The sequence below is a fragment of the Poromitra crassiceps genome (assembly GCF_964638095.1).
Source record: "Poromitra crassiceps genome assembly, chromosome: 13".
In the NCBI taxonomy this organism is placed as follows: domain Eukaryota; kingdom Metazoa; phylum Chordata; class Actinopteri; order Beryciformes; family Melamphaidae; genus Poromitra; species Poromitra crassiceps.
The window spans coordinates 14,376,979-14,395,894 of record NC_139644.1 but is presented as its reverse complement, the minus strand read 5'-3'; the positions used below and the strand labels follow the sequence as shown (position 1 = coordinate 14,395,894).

Sequence of the window (18,916 nt, the reverse complement as noted above, 5' to 3'; positions counted from 1 at the left end):
GTTCTTCTTTTGTTTGTCTATTCAGAATGGACATCAGTTTGTCTGTTAAAGGTATAATAATACTGTTCTTCTAATAACATAGTGCTTTATAATCAAATCACATATATAAGCTGTTGGGTCTATTCCATGTCAGGCCGCTCTCCTACTGTTCAACACTACTGGCTGGCCAAGAAGGCCAACAGAGTGGCTTTGAGACTGAAGTACAAAGTGACTGAAGCAGTTACTGATAACGCACGCTGTAAATGTACTGTATGTCTTATCTCTGGAGAGAGGCATTTCCTCTTCAACTGGCCCACATTGAGAGCAGCAGCAGTTATGTGGGGCACAAAGCACACGAGCAGGGAAAAGGAATGAGGAAAAACACCTGAAGCATTTTCACATTTCTAAAGCTGAATCCAAATCCAATTATCCCTTACATACCTCACTCTTATCTAACAAATAGGGATCTAACGCTATGGACTTTCGCTTAACGATGTGTGGGGAAAAGGTCTTGGTTTGTCTGTCTAACTTGCCAATCGCTTGTCAATATTCTAACTTTAAACGGAAGCTTTTAGTGTAACTTACTACCTAGTACCCCGCTAGCCGGGAGCTTTTCGCTCATACTGAGCATTGGCGAGACGCGCTCAGCTAGCGGGGTAACTACCAGCCTAACGTGGTGTCGTGTGTGTGTGTGTGTAATGGGTAAATAACGTTAACGTTAGTTGACACACAGCCCCCTTTGTCTGCAAACTAACGTCAACGTTATGTACAAAGACATGTCTGCAAACTAACGTTATTTACCCATTACACACACGACACCACGTTAGGTAGGTCGTTTGATCCCCCCGACCCAATTAACTTCAATTCAATTCAATTAATTTTGTTCAATAGGGGACAGTGTACATTAATGAACATTTTAGCAAAATGTAAATGCACGACAATTGCAGTCACAAGACTGATTTACATTGTTAACCAACATTATTTTGTTCAACATCTGTCATCTGTCAGAGAGTGGTTGCAAAATTGTCCAAACAGGAGAAACACTTGCAATTACCATCAATGACGTTGTGACTGTGTACTGTATGTGGTCATTGCATATATACTTAAATCCAACACAGAAGATAGACTGTGTGTGTGTGTGTGTGTGTGTGTGTGTGTGTGTGTGTGTGTGTGTGTGTGTGTGTGTGTGTGTGTGTGTGTGTGTGTGTGTGTGTGTGTGTGTGTGTGTGTGTGTGTGTGTGTGTGTGTGTGTGAGAGAGAGAGAGAGACAGACAAGCCAGGATGATGATGATAATGATATGAATAATAAGAACAACAATAATAGTAATAATAAATAATACATTTGCTATTCCCTTGTTTACAGAGTGGGCGTGCAGCAGGCAAACCCAGTGATGCTACTGTACAGCTTCGTCCTCCTCCTCCTCCTCCGCTATCAGGCTGCTTCGGCACCCACATAAAAAAAAGGTCAAGATCTGATCTCAAAGCCCTTTCATATTGGATCGCAAAGGACATGATATCATTCCAAATTGTTGAGAGGCCTGGCTTTGTGAGGCTGATGAAGGTTTTGGACTAAAGGAGACTTGTGTTTATGCAATGTGCATTGTCTCTTATTGCTGTTAATTTTAATTGTGTTTTTCAATATAAAACGTTGTAAAATGATTTCAGTGAGTCTCTCAGTACTTTTTGAAAAATTTCAGCTATTTTTTACAAATACCGTGATAATACGATAACTATATAATAATTTATATATAATAAGCTATAATTTTGGTCACGATAATCGTGATGTGAAATTTTCATACCGTTACATCTCTACTAACAAACACTAATAACATGTGTTACATACATGACCTACGCCCCCTCCATGAAATTGTGCCTTCCAGCTCTGTTCAAATGCAGGAGAATTTATTCATTCATTCATTCTCATCTCTCTATTTTTAACCAAGGCTAAAATTATTCAATTGTGGCAAAGAAATTATGAGAAAACCAAAGCCTGCATTCCAGTTGCACCCCGGCCCACTCCGAGGCCTAACAATCCACCATCTACCGCCTACAGCAGGCAGGTGTGCCCAACGTTTTGACACTTCAGATTAGGGCTGTCACTTTTTCCCCAAAATAAAATTCGAACGAACTTTAATTGCCCGAAATTCGTTCGAATATATTCAAAGTTTTTTGGTTAATTAAAAAAAATTTTTTTTTTTTTTTTTTTTTTTTTTCCAGTCCAGCAGCCTGTTGCACCAGCTGACCGTAAGTTCTGTCTTAAGTTAGGGTGTAAAGTCCACACTAACTGCTACGTTCAAACTAGTTAGTTTGACACTAAAGTTGTGTCTTTGTTTGGTTGCACCACGGAGACGTAAGGTACATCTTAACTAGTAGACCCTAAAGTCCATACTAACCAAAATAGTGTCGCAGACAATGACGTGTACAGTATCTGTGACCAATCAGTGAAAAGCACGGTGGAAACGGTGTTTATTTACGGTTGTTTAAGTGGAGTGAAAACAGGACATGTTGCCCACCGCAAAATAGTGCTTTCATATTTCATCAACACTAATCAAATGAGAACGTTATTGAGTAACGTTCGTTTAGGTTCATATTACTGTTAACGTTTATCTGTGAGCTCTTCATCAGTATTGTAGGCTATACCACCATCCTGCCTCACTAAATTGTTGCGGTTATTTTAATTTGTATGCAGTGCTGCAGCTTGTGGGAAACAAAAGCGTGAGTCATAAATATCAAAGGGTGTAATTTATCACGGAGAGCGCGTTGCGGACGCAAAACAACGATGCGCCACGGTGCCAAGTTGCAATCCGTGCCAACTGCTATTTTACGGAGGACTTTACACCTAGTAAGACGTAGGTGTAAATTTTAAGTTCTAACTTATGCCTACGTTGTAACTATTTCACTTGGTGCAACCCAAATATTTTTAGTAGTGCGTAAACTCGGACTTAGTGAGACTTTACGTTCAAACTAGCTTACGTTTCAACTTACGCACAGCTGGTGCAACCCACTGCAGGCCACCGGGCATCAGCCCGACGTGTTAGCTTGGACGCTCACAGTCACAACACTGCCTCACAAACTTGGCTGCATCCAACTCGAGACAACTTTTCAGACCCTGGAGACAATCTTTCTCAGAAGAGACTAACGCGACAAATCTGGAGACTTTTTCTGACATGGGATTAACATTACCAGCAAGCAGCAGTTGGTTAATTTTGGTTCATAAAAAAAAAAAAAAAAAAAAAAAATTAATAAAATAAATAAATAAATAAATTCGAACATTCAAATTACATTTCGAAAACGAACCCCCTCCCCCACATTCGAAGTTGCATTCGAATTTCGAATGAAAAGTGACAGCCCTACTTCAGATCTACTTTTAAATGTTCCAACAGCACAAGATCTACCTGTCAACAGCACAAGATCTACCTGTCAACAGCACGAGATCTACCTGTCAACAGCACGAGATCTACCTGTCAACAGCACAAGATCTACCTGTCAACAGCACAAGATCTACCTGTCAACAGCACAAGATCTACCTGTCAACAGCACAAGATCTACCTGTCAACAGCACAAGATCTACCTGTCAACAGCACAAGATCTACCTGTCAACAGCACAAGATCTACCTGTCAACAGCACAAGATCTACCTGTCAACAGCACAAGTTATACCTGTCAACAGCACAAGATCTACCTGTCAACAGCACAAGATCTACCTGTCAACAGCACAAGATCTACCTGTCAACAGCACAAGATCTACCTGTCAACAGCACAAGATCTACCTGTCAACAGCACAAGATCTACCTGTCCACAGCACAATATCTACCTGTCAACAGCACGAGATCTACCTGTCAACAGCACGAGATCTACCTGTCAACAGCACGAGATCTACCTGTCCACAGCACAAGATCTACCTGTCAACAGCACAAGATCTACCTGTCCACAGCACGAGATCTACCTGTCAACAGCACAAGATCTACCTGTCCACAGCACACTCATTATCGAAAAATGATTTGGGGATCTACTGGTAAGCATCCTGAGATGTACCAGTAGATCCAGAGATCTACCGGTTGGGCACCACTGTCCTACAGTGTGTGAGGGTGTGTATGTCAGAGATTCTCAAATGTTTTTCAGCCAAGGACCCCTTGCAAGATAAAATACCGGGGACCCCCTCATTCTGATTTGTGATTTTCAGCTAAGCTTAATTGTTTCCACGGTAACGGTGCTTGACTTTTAAATTGATAGGTTTGTTAGATTAGAATGTAATCCATGAACCATTTTAGATTGAAAGCATAAAATATTTTCATTGAACTATGAAGCTTTTGCAAAAAAAATATATATATATATATACCGTATATATATATTTTCTTTTTCTTGAAAACTTTTCGCGGACCCCGTGGCAAAGTCCCACGGACCCCCATTTGATAACCACTGGTGTATGTATCCTCCTCCCCTTTACCTGCTGGGGCATAGGCTCGTCATCATGGGTGAAGGGATGCTCAAACACCACAGCAGCCAGCACCTTTCCTGACAGAGGGTCGTTCCTCACGTAGTCCTCAAACTGCTCCTCCGTCTCAAAGCCACGCACTGGAGGTGGAACACACACACACACACACACACACACACACACACACAAATGACATCAGTTGCGGTGTGGAATTCATCTCACGTACGTCTATTGTCACGTCCGTCCTCATGTCTCATCTTCTGACCTTGGTGCTTGCTATTCTGACAGACAGGAAGTTGCCGGGAAGAGATGCCGTCAGCATACTGAATTCAATATCCAATATTAGTACTGCACCTGACCAAACTGTTGTACAGCAGAAGCAGATCACCCAAACACACCTAAAGGTCCTTACACACCGAGCACGTTTTTTTCGTGCGATTAATTCGCACGTCAATAATATTTTCCGAACCTATATCAGTCAATGCAACCGTGCATACCAACAGCGAAGTTTCGCCCAGCGTTATTGCGGTGTTTATTTTTTCGAACCACGGTCGATTTTTCAGAAATTCGCTTCCGACGTGTACACATCTGTGGCTGTGATTGACAGGTGGGTCAAAACTCGCATCGCAATTTCGTGCCGTATATTCGCATCGCTCTTGATGTGTAAGGACCTTAAGACAGACAGACAGACAGACAAGCAAATACCCACCCAGCAATAACAATTTGGTCAAGGCAGCTTGAGAAAAGCCAGACATATGAGTCTAAAAGTAACTCGACGAAAACCGAGAGCAGGACGAAGAAGAGATAAAAAATTGTTTGACTTTTGTTGACGTTCTCGCTCCGCTATTTTCACAAAGATTTCCCAAACGGCGGGTTTTTAATCTTATCGAGCGCGCGTGCAGGTATTCTGGAGTCTGGCAAAAGGTTAGTATCGCACACAGCGGCTCCAGGGTGAAAGCAGGTTCAGTCTGGTCAAATAAACACACTCGTGGAGACATGCAGTATACTACTGTACAGAGGGCACAGAGAGAAACGGCTCAATGACAGACAGCTGCCAAATACAGCAAGCACTCCACACTGCTGTTCACAAAACATGTCAAATCTGTCACAATTACAACTATTTACAAAAAATACACTTTAGAACAGGGGTTCTCAACCTTTTGTAACTTAGGGCCCACTTCTGATTGTTAAAACATTTCCTAGGACCACGTTCCCAGATAAATGAGAGAGAGAAAAAAGTCATTGAAATTATGCATTTTAATTGGGAACTTTTTGATTTATATAAATTCTTGAGCACATTTAGATATATAAAAAGGAATAAATAACTAGCTTTAATCACGATTTTTTATTTTATTTTTATTAATGTATTTGGTAATACCACTGCCTCTGTGGCCCACTACACGGTGCTCTGGGGCCCACCAGTGGGCCACAGCCCAGTGTTTGAGAATAGCTGCTTTAGAAAACATACACAAGTTGACAGCCACATCAAGCAGACTTGGCTATTCAATAATATTGAATATCGTGATATTTGCCACCATATGCATTATCTTTCACAATATCACAATATCGTCAGTGTGTGGGTTTGCACAGTCTGCTGCTGGCCTGATTTCACTGCTTACTGTACATTGTACCTCGGCATGTGACAGATGCATCCCTGCACACCTGAGATACCTGCACACCTGAGATACCTGCACACCTGAGAGGAACAGCAGCAGAAGAGGACCATTATGCAAAACAAAGATGTGGCTAGCCAAATTAGCATGTCCGTAGCACATGCTGGGGATGGGGGATGAGCAGTTGATGAGCAGTCAAGACTCAATGCAACACCACATTATCCCGTCACCCTGCTGTCTCCCCTGTGCATGAAACTGTAAACCTCACTAGGCTCAGCTGATCCTCCACCTTCCTCTCTGACCGCTGAGACCATGTGAATTATTCATTCCTGGTTGAGCTGAGACATGTGGACAGGACAACCTGCAGATCACAGATCTGTCAACCTGCGCTGACATCTGAGACATGTGGACAGGAGAACCTGCAGATCCACAGGTCTGAGCTGAGACATGTGGAGAGGAGAACCTGTAGATCCACAGGTCTGAGCTGAGACATGTGGACAGGACAACCTGTAGATCCACAGGTCTGAGCTGAGACATGTGGACAGGACAACCTGTAGATCCACAGGTCTGAGCTGAGACATGTGGACAGGACAACCTGTAGATCCACAGGTCTGAGCTGAGACATGTGGACAGGACAACCTGTAGATCCACAGGTCTGAGCTGAGACATGTGGACAGGACAACCTGTAGATCCACAGGTCTGAGCTGAGACATGTGGACAGGAGAACCTGCAGATACACAGGTCTGAGCTGAGACATGTGGACAGGACAACCTGTAGATCCACAGGTCTGAGCTGAGACATGTGGACAGGAGAACCTGCAGATACACAGGTCTGAGCTGAGACATGTGGACAGGACAACCTGTAGATACACAGGTCTGAGCTGAGACATGTGGACAGGAGAACCTGCAGATACACAGGTCTGAGCTGAGACATGTGGACAGGACAACCTGTAGATCCACAGGTCTGAGCTGAGACATGTGGACAGGAGAACCTGTAGATCCACAGGTCTGAGCTGAGACATGTGGACAGGACAACCTGCAGATCCACAGGTCTGAGCTGAGACATGTGGACAGGACAACCTGCAGATCCACAGGTCTGAGCTGAGACATGTGGACAGGAGAACCTGTAGATCCACAGGTCTGAGCTGAGACATGTGGACAGGACAACCTGCAGATCCACAGGTCTGAGCTGAGACATGTGGACAGGAGAACCTGTAGATCCACAGGTCTGAGCTGAGACATGTGGACAGGACAACCTGCAGATACACAGGTCTGAGCTGAGACATGTGGACAGGACAACCTGCAGATCCACAGGTCTGAGCTGAGACATGTGGACAGGACAACCTGTAGATCCACAGGTCTGAGCTGAGACATGTGGACAGGAGAACCTGCAGATAGACAGATCTGTCAACCTGCTCTGACATCTCTGTCAGCCTCACGGCCCAACTTGATCTATTTTCCCCCTCATCTCTCTGTCACTGCCTATGAACATGATAATAAATACATGCTGGTCACTGCATGTCAGCTTATCTGCACAGCTGCCAGTCAGAGTGTCTGATGTTTGTGTCATCAACTGGCTGGGAAAAGGAGTGTGTGTGTGTGTGTGTGTGTGTGTGTGTGTGTGTGTGTGTGTGTGTGTGTGTGTGTGTGTGTGTGTGTGTGTGTGTGTGTGTGTGTGTGTGTGTGTGTGTGTGTGTGTCTGAGAGAGAAAAAGACAGTACTAGAGAGAGAGAGATAGTGTGTGTGTGTGTGTGTGTGTGTGTGTGTGTGTGTGTGTGTGTGTGTGTGTGTGTGTGTGTGAGTGAGAGAGAGAGAGAGAGAGAGAGAGAGAGAGAGAGAGAGAGAGAGAGAGAGAGAGAGAGAGAGAGAGAGAGAGAGAGTGTGTGTGTGTGCGTGCGTGTGTGTGTGTGTGTGCCCTGTGGGACCACCAGACTAACAGCCTGTGGGTGTGTGTGTAAGAAACTTCCTTTCTTTCCCTGTGTCTCACCTCCCAGCTGATATGGTCAGTAAAGAGAGAGAGAGGGGTGTGGCCTGTTTGCTCTCCCCGGAGCTGTTTCTAGAGGAACCGGTATTCCCAGTTTCGCCAACAAATGGAATTTAAATTGCAAATGGTGTCAAGGCAGTGGTACTTGTTACACTGGCTATTATGTTATACGGATGATATTACCATCTACAGCTCCTACAGCTCCTACAGCAATATCCACCACTGTAGAACTTCAGCAGACAAATTAGTTAGTTAGTTAGTTTCCATGAATGATCATGGATGTCAGATGAAAACCTTATGACTCTAAATTTGGTGATTTTGGCGTTTCATCTTCACGTGAAGGATTACATGCTCCTCTATGGGTTGAGAAAATCCTACAAGCTCTTGGGTGCACGAAACCCTTTCAGAAGCCATTGGATAAGCTCAAGAATGCACGGCGGTTTCTGTTTCACGAAAGGCTGACATTTCTGAGATAAAAAGGTTTTTCATCCAACTCCAGCGATATGGACACCAGCCAACATCAACAAACAAGTCAAGTCGTCAGATGCAATGACCTTTATTAACGCATCAATCTGTTTGCCAGTGTGGGTGGTGATATACAGCCTTCAGCAACCAATTTTTTTTTGTAAAAAATAAAAACGCCCCAAACATTACCTCTCGTTACCTACCTGATTGGACGCCTATGGTGTGCTGCACATCCTCCGCCACCTGACGCACCACGCTGGCGTTGCTGGGCACATAGGCCAGCTGGAAGGTGTTGAAGAGCAGGGGGGGCAGGCGGGAGGCGGGGAAGCTCTCGAAGACGGTGGCGTTGGGGTAGTTCTTAAACGGCACCTTCTGACGCAGCACGATGAGGATGCCGGCGAACAGCAGGGGCAGGGCTATCTCCACCAGAGTCACCAGGATCTGACGTTTCTGAGTGGAGAGCAGGAGACAAGGGAGGGTTAGGAGACGCAGCGCAGAGTCAGGGCGTCCGGCGGGGGAATCTTTAAGTAACTCACAATCTCCATGAAAAAGAAATGACTGCCTCCATATTTGAGTCACAGGTGAGCTGTGAGAGCCGTGTGGAACTTCACAGATCCATGACACAAAGCATCATTCATGTGAAGGCCACCTCTTGTTGAGTGATTGGAGCACAAAGCGTCAGAGGAGTGCCAATATGTGAGATTCCCCATTCCACCAAAACACGTGAATCAAAGTTCATACTATTTATAGTCAATTTCCCCCCTCAGTGGGCCTTTATTATTAAAAAAAAAAAACAGACTTTTCACAAAATGTATGTGACAAAATCTAACGTAAATTACCATACTATTATTACTTGAATTTAACGTTTTTTTTATTTGTTTTATTTGTTTTATGCAATATGAACCAAATCGTGGAGGATGCAATTAAAGACAGAGGGGCATCCAAAATGGATTCCTAAACAAAGCGTTTTAGTGCTGGGGGGTAGTCTTTGGTCCATCCATGAATCAAAACCTTTCATCATACTCAAACTCAGTGAATAGTAAATGCACACACATCTTTTTTTTGTAACAAGATAACCTTTCTTTCAACAACTTTCAAATTCTAAACTTGTGATGATATCAATCGTAGTTTCAATTCTGTCAAACACAATTCTATTTGTGTCCATTTCTTTCTCGTGTGTGTGTGTGTGTGTGTGTGTGTGTGTGTGTGTGTGTGTGTGTGTGTGTGTGTGTGTGTGTGTGTGTGTGTGTGTGTGTGTGTGTGTGTGTGTGTGTGTGTGTGTCCTTGGTATCCAGGAGACTCAGGGCAGACGAGACACTGCTGATGCCAGCGGGACCGGGGCCATGTTGTGGACTCTAATCTACAGGGAATAGTGGCACTGTGGCAGCTAAACTCCACAAGGTGCTACAGCACACAACACAGTCTACTGTAGCGCTGAGGAAGGAGGGGAAGCAACCCGTCTCAGCTACAGAGACACAAAAACTGTCTGTAGACGTAGACACAGACTAATTGTGTCAAGCACTAGCCTACCAGACAGTATCTGATTCAATCAAAACATAACAACTAAAGATCACTAACCAGTCAATCATTAAGCCTAGACTGCTTTTATAGACTCTATAGAGGAGAGCTCAATTAAAATGGATGTTGTATAAATTCATTTTAAATGCCCTTGGCCTTGATTACGGGTGACTGACATATTTCCCGGACTATATTGCAATCTAGTGAAAACAACCCAAATGATAACAGCAGTACAGCATCCCGTTAAAGTATATTATGCTAAAATACCAAGGTAAGAGTAAACATGTCCGCCCCCAAGACTGATGCAGAGGTCACCTTGTTTGGACTATCTAAACCAGTTCCAGATAACAGAGCTAAAGGTAGCGGTGGAGGTTAGAGGTGGGCCCTTTCTTCTAACAAATTCTCAAATTGACGTCCAGTCAGGTTGTAACGCAAGGTTAACACCACTGTGACACCTGAAGTGACCCAGGAAGTCGCCTGAAAGTGACAGCAGTAAATGTTAATGACGGTCTATGGTGAAAATGACGGCTGTAAAGTGAACAGAAATACCACCCTCGAGTCTTACACTGCTTCAGATCACAAGTACATTTTTTGTTAATTTATTTTTTCCTCTGTGTTTCCCTCGACCTCACCTGCCTCATCTACAGTCCCCACTCCCCAGAGAACAGAAGTCAACTGACTGTATGCATTCAGACGGTGGGTTATGTGTGTCGGTTGAGAGAGAGACAGCAATAGTACCGCTAATTCTCTGAGCTAGTCGTGCCCTTTACTCAAAACACAACATGTCTTCATTATTGAGGTAGACACAGAATAGCATCAACAGACCATTCTCATTGTGAAGGTGTGAATGGTGATTCATTTGAACCAGTATCTATGGAGGGGCGTCTCTGGGTAGTGTAGAGTTAGCGCACGGTACTTCCGGCTTGGTCAGATGTTCTTACAGACACGATTGGCCGTGTCTGTGCGGGTGGGAAGCCGGTGGGGTTTGTGTCCTGGTTGCTGCACTAGTGCCTCCTCTGGGCAGTTGGGGCGCCTGTTCAGAGTGTGTGTGTGTGGGGGGGGGGGGGGGGGGGGGAGACTGGTGGGGAATAAGTATGATCCTCCCACACGCTACATCCTGCCGGTGAAACTCCTCGCTGTCAGGTGAAAAGAAGCGGCTGGGGACTGCACATTAGGGGTGGGGGGGAAAATCGATACACCATAGTATCACGATATTTTGCCTGATGATATTGTATCGATATTTGGACGTCAAGTATCGATATTTTATTATATATCGTGCAAATAAACTGTTTGCTATTACAGTACTAGAATAATAGAATCAATTGCTTTTTCAAATTGATTCTGTCTACTTGACAATGTTGCTGCAATAAAACGGTTGAAGTCAGATGAGCAGACTGGAAAATTGATCTTATATAAACCAGATGTTGACAAAGTTTTCCTTTGGGGACATAATTTGCAGTTGAAAAAGTAAGAAATCACAATAAATATCGAAATATTGCAATACTAGCTTATCGCAATATCGCAATACTATCGTATCGTGACTCAAGTATCGTTTTAGTATCGTATCGTGGGCATCTGGTGATTCCCACCCCTACTGCACATGTATCGGAGGAAGCATGTACTCGTGTACGGCTCTCCCCACATTGGCAGAGGGGGGGTGGAGCAATGACAGCTGGGAAATTTGGCCAAGTACAATTTGGGAGGAAATGGGATTTATTTTTTATTTTTTTACATGATCAAAAAAGGGAAAACGAAAGAAATTCCATGTAAGATGATCGTTGCACAGCCTTCCTCAACTCTTGTTCTCAAGGTCTTTTTGAACACGCAGGCTTGTTCTTCACAGCTTTAATAGCACACGGAAATCTTCTAGGCCGACCTTTTCAAATGTTACGCTGCCTTCCCACGCAGTCAGATTCTCATGCATATTTTCAGGGAGAGAATCAAAGCTCTCAAACCAGCAGCTCCAGCCCAAATGCTGCCAACATTAAAATTCCTCACTCCTTATAGCACCAGAAACAACCTACCAACCACAACCACTCACTCTCTCACTCTCTCCCCCTCTCTCTCCCCCTCCCTCTCTCTCCCTCTCTGTGTCTCAAGATAAACAAGCTACACCAAGATACACAGTGCCTTCTTTTCTGCCTGCTGCAAATGGGGTCTCCTAGCAACCACAGCTGGAGCAGCAGGGAGTGGATAAGCGGCGATGGAGCAACGACCTCCAGCAACACAGGCCATCTATGAAGCAGGCAGCCAACTGCATTTCTGAACTCAATGGAATATTGTGCAATCACCAGCTCATATTTGAGTTCAAATCCAAAGACACCAATAGTATTCTCTACGCTTGTGCAAAGCAGGCACTGTTTTCAGTCAAAAAAAAAAAACTCTTTCCCATCTTCTGTCAATATCTGATCTAGGTCAAAGTTGTTTTATCTACTTCAAACAAGCCTCAGGTGAAGTGCTACTGTAGGACGTGTCTGCCTTGAGGATATTGATTGTGATTATGTCTGCAGCAACTGCTTTTGACCTGCTTAACATGTAACAGATAAGGTAGACAGACAGCACAGTAGTTTTCACAATACAAGAATCTCTGTTGTGCTAGTCATGTGATTCCCACTTCATGATCTATGTCACGTGTGTCATAAAATTACGTTTCAAAGCAACAAAATAATAACGAGTACAAGTATTGTTTTCCTGATAGCCATATATGGTCAAGACTGACCTAGCTAGAGCCTGTGACACAGCACTATGATGCAAGCATGCTACAGATCAATTACTGGCTGTGATCACTTTCCAAGTAGGCTAACTAGCTTAACTAACATTCATGTTACTCTGACATCACACGAGCCAAGGAGGCAGGACTCAGGAGAGGGACCCGGACCTGGAGGTAACCTGCCATTCGAAACAATGAGCGCGGATGTGAATTTTGTAAATATAAACAAGACACGTACGTGGTGGGAGCTTCAGTTTTTAGCCCGAATGAATCATCATCAGCATCTCATCATCAGCATCATCATCATCATCATCATCATCAGAGATGGGCAGTATTTTAAATACATGTATTTGAAATACGTATTTCAAATACATTTGTGTATTTTGTCATTTGTATTTGGCTGGACGGAGAAAAATAAGATGTAATTTGTATCAAGACACTTTCAGACCTTGTATTTTGTGTATTTTAAATACATAAAATACTTTTTTCTTTAATTTTGTCATTTTATTCTCAAATTGACACATTCTTACCATTGACACAGGTTTAAACTGTGGAGAAAAATGTTTTGATATGTCACTTCTACTCTACCTCTGATTGGCTTACCCTCAGAACAAACTCAACCACAAATCAGAGGCAGAGTACGGTGGGTCTTGAGTCAGACTTCACATCACTTCTACGTCTAGTATGAAGCCTTGTATTGGTGGAAATTCCCCCAGAGATAAATTACTAATATAAATTGATGATTAGATATTGCATGCACTGGCCTATCTGCAAATTAAACGGTTTACTGCATATTCAAACCAGTGTATCATATTAGAAAGACACAACTAATTATCTTCTTAATTAAAATTGGAAAAGTGGGTGGCAGTGTGTGTGGCGGCAGTGTGGGTCATGATTGTGATGTCATCAGTGATGTCATCAGTGATGTCACTCGATCAATTGTGATGTCATCAGTGATGTCACTCGAGCAACTGTTGGCCCAACTGTGATGTCACTCAGGCAGTTGTGATGTCATCAGTGATGTCACTCGAGCAACTCTGATGTAGTATGAGCCGATGGCGCACATTTGCACGATGGCACCAAGGTGGGTGGGCGGTGTCTGTCTGTCAGTCATGATTTTGGGAGCCCATGGGGCCGGCCATAACTGCAGCCATGGCACATCACCTCCAGGGATACTGTTATGATGTCAGATATCTAGGGAATTGATGAATTGACTAATTGTTGCAGCTCTTCATCGGTTTTTATAAAATGTATTTTTATGTATTTTCAAAATACAAAATACGTATTTGTATCTCAAATACTTTTTCAGACCAGTATTTTGTATTTGTATTGTGATACATTTTTTGAGCAAGTATTTGTAATTTGTATCAAAATACTTTATGATGTATTTTTGCCCATCTCTGATCATCATCATCATCATCATCATCATCAGTATATAAATGGGAGCTAGGGCTCTGTCTGTCTGTCTGTCTGTTTCTCTGTCTGTCTGTCTGTTGCGTATCCGAGCTGCAGGGCCAGCTGGGCAGCAGGGCCGCGCAGCGGGCGAGCGTAGGAATCGAGTGCGCGTAGCACGCGAGATGCCTAGTATTACAAAAGACCCCAGTGATTCATAACAGGGCTAAAGTCGTGTTATAGTAGTCGGGCGCACTTCGTGACAAGCAAGACAACAGTAAAACGGACAGGTTTTTGCATTGAGTTTGGCGTCAGTGGGCGTAACCCATAAGAGAGCGAGCCCCGTACCCCCAGCGTTGCGTAGCAGCAACAACACCGGAAGTAAGTCTAGACTAACATTACGAATCAGTCATGGCAGACAAACCCATAAGTTGCAGAGCATAAGACAGACATTGTACAGAAATCGTGTAAAATTTCACAGCACAATACAATGCAATCACCTTAGTGCTTAATAATGAGATATGCAGGCAAGCTATAGATTTGCGTTCCTCCAACTCACCTGCTGGAGATAGTTCTTCCACAGCAGTAATCCAAACTGCCGCACGATAGCCATTTTGCACAGTAGACAGGACACAGTCCAGTTGGCCCTCTACAGCGGCTGCAGAGACAGGGAAGACAGTGACATTTTTAGGTTTAGGTCAGAGCAAAATTAGTAACTTATTCTTTTTTTTTTAATGCTTCTGAAAGGCTCTCAGAAATCACACATTCACCAGCAACACTGGCAGAACAGGCTTCTGACCTCATCTTAAGTTTCGATTTACACTGGGCAATTAAGAACATGAGAAGAGAGAACTGAGAGTGAAAATTCATCAGAGCGGGTTTGGTGTTTAGGTATGTAGCCTGTGTCATTATGTAACCCGTGTCAAACACAAGCAATTGTGCAATTTGGAAATTACTGTAAGTAATCTTCTTGTCACAAGAATGAGATGACAAAACAACAACAACAACAAACCAAGCAAATGAACAAAAGCCAAAAATAGGCTCTTGATCTCCACATGCTGAACCAGTTGGACAAGAAAAGAAAATGCAACTTTGTTTGCCATCATGCAGTCATGATTGCTGCCTCTACTGGATTTAACCATAATACTATTGTGCTGGGTAAAAGAAGAGTCAAAGTGGTTTTTAATTAGAATCACCCTGTGAAATATTATTATTATTATTTGGGTCTTAGGTTGAAGAAACTCTTGATTGGGTTTAGGTGAAAGTGAAAGATACGTAATAATTGTATTTGGCCATGTGCTTCCTTTGACTGTAGAACAGCATTTTGGCATACCGTAGTTCTCTTCCTGAAACTTAACACTACTGAGTAAAGACATGTCTGTTGACTATGCAACAGGCATGTGGAGCCATACATGATGCTAAGATCCATTCATTTTCAGGTCTATCCATTGTCAGAACCAGTACTTTTTATTCAATTTAAAACAAAATCCATTACAAGATGTCTTTCTATATAAGAGTTCAGTTCACTGATCTAATAAACAAAGTAATTGTGGGTTTCCAACTTTCTAACTTGAATAGCACTGAATAGTTTCCAACTAGTGTTATTCTTCAAGAGATTAATACATTTCCTAATATTTCAGGGACAATTATGCATCTTATCTGTGTAACTGAATTTACAAGACAAGGTGCATTAAATTAAGTTATACACTGCCCATATCCACCTTCAGAGTTTAAAGAATGATCTAGCTTTAAAAACATGTCTTCAACAAACTGAATTTGTATGTCACTGTTGAAGACACATAATAACCTAATAACCCATAATAACCTTAAACCTGCCTGTCCTCTCTCGCTCTCTCTCATTGGCCCAACACAGCCCATTGGCCTTCGTGATTGGACAATCGACCTGCTTGTCAATTTCCACGATTCAGATGAATTCCAGTGATGGAGCTGGTGGACAAAACAAAAAGATTTCCCTAATGTAATGCGCTGAATCACCAACAGAGTTTCTTTCTTACCGATCATTTACACTCGAGTGTGCTATTTAAGACGTCAGATTACCTCAGAAGAGCAGGATTCGGCACATGAACTTCACGGCTGTTGTCCCTCGCTGTCGGTAAAATAATTCCCCCTTCTTCAAGGCGAGAACATCACCTTCGCAACCGGTCTTCCTTCACCGACACTGCCGAGGTTCAGCTAGCATGAGTGACGCCGGGGACGTTGACACCTTTGCCCCCTCAGTGCAGGCGTGTTTTGGGTTCAGTGTGTGTGCTGTCCTGTGAGGAGGGCGATGACATTGCACCAGCGGCTTCAGCTTTGCGGAGCCCGTGCGTTCATTGTGCGAAATGCAGCCACGACCGTCAACAAAACCTTGTCACGTGATCTCTGTGGTTACAGACTGTCATGTGACCTCACAGCTGTGCTGCCTGTGTGTCCCTAATCATCATCACTCAGGTTAAATTAACTTTATATACATTTCCATATTTCTTTCTGCTTATTATTAGTAATAAAAGTAATAGCATTACAAGTTGGGCTAGTTTGGTTGGGAGCGGTATTAGAAAGAAATAAAGCACATTGTCAACAGTCAAGTGTTCCCAGTTTCATCATGGATCAAATTTCTAAACTTTTCAAGGATCCAAGTAAAATCATTCACTGCATCACATTACAGGGAAGCTCTTGAAATAAAACATGAATTGTCCATACAAATATTAATATAAAGTAAGAAGCAGTAAAATCCAATATAAAATGTGTGCCCAATTTGTCTAGTGTAATGTCACTTTGGCTATTCATTTGGAGTTAGTGGGTCACATCACATTTTAAAAACTATTGAAGATGTGAGGGGGAAAAAACGTGATTTCCCATAAATAAAAATATTTAAGAGAGAAAAGGAAAAACACTAAAATCAACATGAAGAGGTCAAACCCATAACTTTTCCAACACTTTCAAGGATTTTACTAATTCCATGACTTTTCCAGGCCTGGAAAACGAGATTTTGAAATTCCATGACCATGGGAAGCCAATCACATTTCCCAACAACTCTGCAAAAGGCAGTCATGGAACAATCATGTTGGGAGGAAATCTACATTGCAATATGTTTGTGTGTGTGTGTGTGGGGGGGGCATGAAAATATTAAAACATTAATTTGCAAGTCAATACTTGTTTTATTTGAAATCGATACAAAATAAAACAGTATTCACATCAGTCACTTGAGAAAACAAGTTTTGCAAAGAAAAGTATGAGTTGTACTTTTTTGGAATGAAGCAAAAACAATTTCAAGTAATAGTGGCAAGTTTTGTCTCACTCCATTATACATTTGTAGATATGTACACATATATACAAGACACAGGAGGAACAGTTTAAAATGTATTTACAGTCAGCCACAATCAGTTTGTATACTCAAGTGTCCTGAATGAGGAATACAGTACTTCCCAAACCCCATCAAGTAATAATTTGCCTTTAGCATCTGAACTTCCATTTCTCCAAGGAGTGAAAGCAAAAGCACTTAAAATAGCGATACTTTAGTCTTGATTGTTCAAGCGTAGAAAACAGAACTTCTTCTGTAGTAGACTTGCTCTCCTGTGATATTCAGACAAGTGAGGGTGGGCAAAATAGAACTCATCTGCCCGGGCTTGAGTTTCCCGTTGCATTGTGGGTAACCTCATTCACTTTGACCTTAATACTCGATTGTGTGGCCCTACACATTTATGACAAGCTGCATCCTTAGTGGTTTAGATCATAAAGGCTGATCCCTTGTTATTGATACAGCTGTTTCTATCGTTTTACATCAACACTTGATCTGCGATCTATCAGGACCACTCCCACATGGTTAATGTGACATTGGCCTCTTGTAAAGTAGCACAGATCAAAATGTTTAACAGCACAATGGATGCACAAGACTCTATGGGGGAAAACGCAGACTACCGTCTCATTCACAGCTCTTATCGATGCAGGTAGACGCCCCTGACAACACAAATGACAAACACGACAGTACCTTTGGCATACACACACACATATGACATGGCAAAGCGGAAGAGTACGAGCTCATACAATCTTCTCAAAGGCGTCACATAGACATTTATATCAAGCAAGACGACCGAGTGGTCATCTCTTAACGACATAGGACAATATTCACCATGACAAGACGGCTCGATTCTTGTATAGACAGTGCATATTAGAAACTAGAACACAATACAATCACAACATGGCAGCTATGTTGAAAGGTTTTCACGGTAGGATTTTCACAATGAATGCTTCTTCTTCTTCTTTTTTTACTAAACAAGTCCATGAGGTTTCATTTTATGAGATTGCATCTGATGAGAACTGAGAAGTTTTTGTTAAAGGCTGTCAGACCAAAAGAAAGGAGGCCACCTGATTGTACCAGTGCCCTGAGGAAAGTCAAGTCATGTTCCAGTGGTTTCAGAGCTGAGTCAGTCAATGGCTGTACTCCCTAGGCCAGGGGCAGCCAACACGGTGCGCGCAGGCACCTGGGTGCCCACAGGGAGCCAATGGGGTGCCCGCAGACTACATTCTAAAAATAGGCACCAGCCTTCCCCCATAACTTGCATGAATGTAGAAAATATCTACAGGTGTTCTTTTTTGAAACACCTACAAAATTATAGGATTTTTAAATTTAAAGTCTTAAACAGCATGGTGCAGGTTAACAAAAAAAATCAGTTTAAATTTTGGGCTCATGATTAGCATCAAAATACCCCCCAAAAAAATCACAGGCCCCCAGGGTAGAAATATGCAGGAAAAGGTGGCATTTTAAATGTGGCCTGTGACATCACAAGAGTGGGATTACGTTTTGCTGGGGCTGACAAACGGG

General features: G+C 42.8%; 1 protein-coding gene across 1 annotated transcript in view; it reads right to left on the bottom strand.

Moving 5' to 3' along the window:
* Positions 1-16,265, bottom strand: part of abca3b (ATP-binding cassette, sub-family A (ABC1), member 3b) — a 46,890-nt gene extending 30,625 nt beyond the window's left edge. Inside the window, exons 1-4 of the mRNA XM_083649236.1 lie at positions 16,153-16,265; positions 14,654-14,752; positions 8,678-8,924; positions 4,426-4,553 (exon numbers count right to left, since the gene is read on the bottom strand). Of these exons, the coding sequence (XP_083505362.1) occupies positions 4,426-4,553; positions 8,678-8,924; positions 14,654-14,707 (429 nt within the window). The 5' untranslated portion in view covers positions 14,708-14,752; positions 16,153-16,265. The remainder of the gene's footprint in view (positions 1-4,425; positions 4,554-8,677; positions 8,925-14,653; positions 14,753-16,152) is intronic.
* Between the last annotated feature and the right edge of the window lie 2,651 nt (positions 16,266-18,916).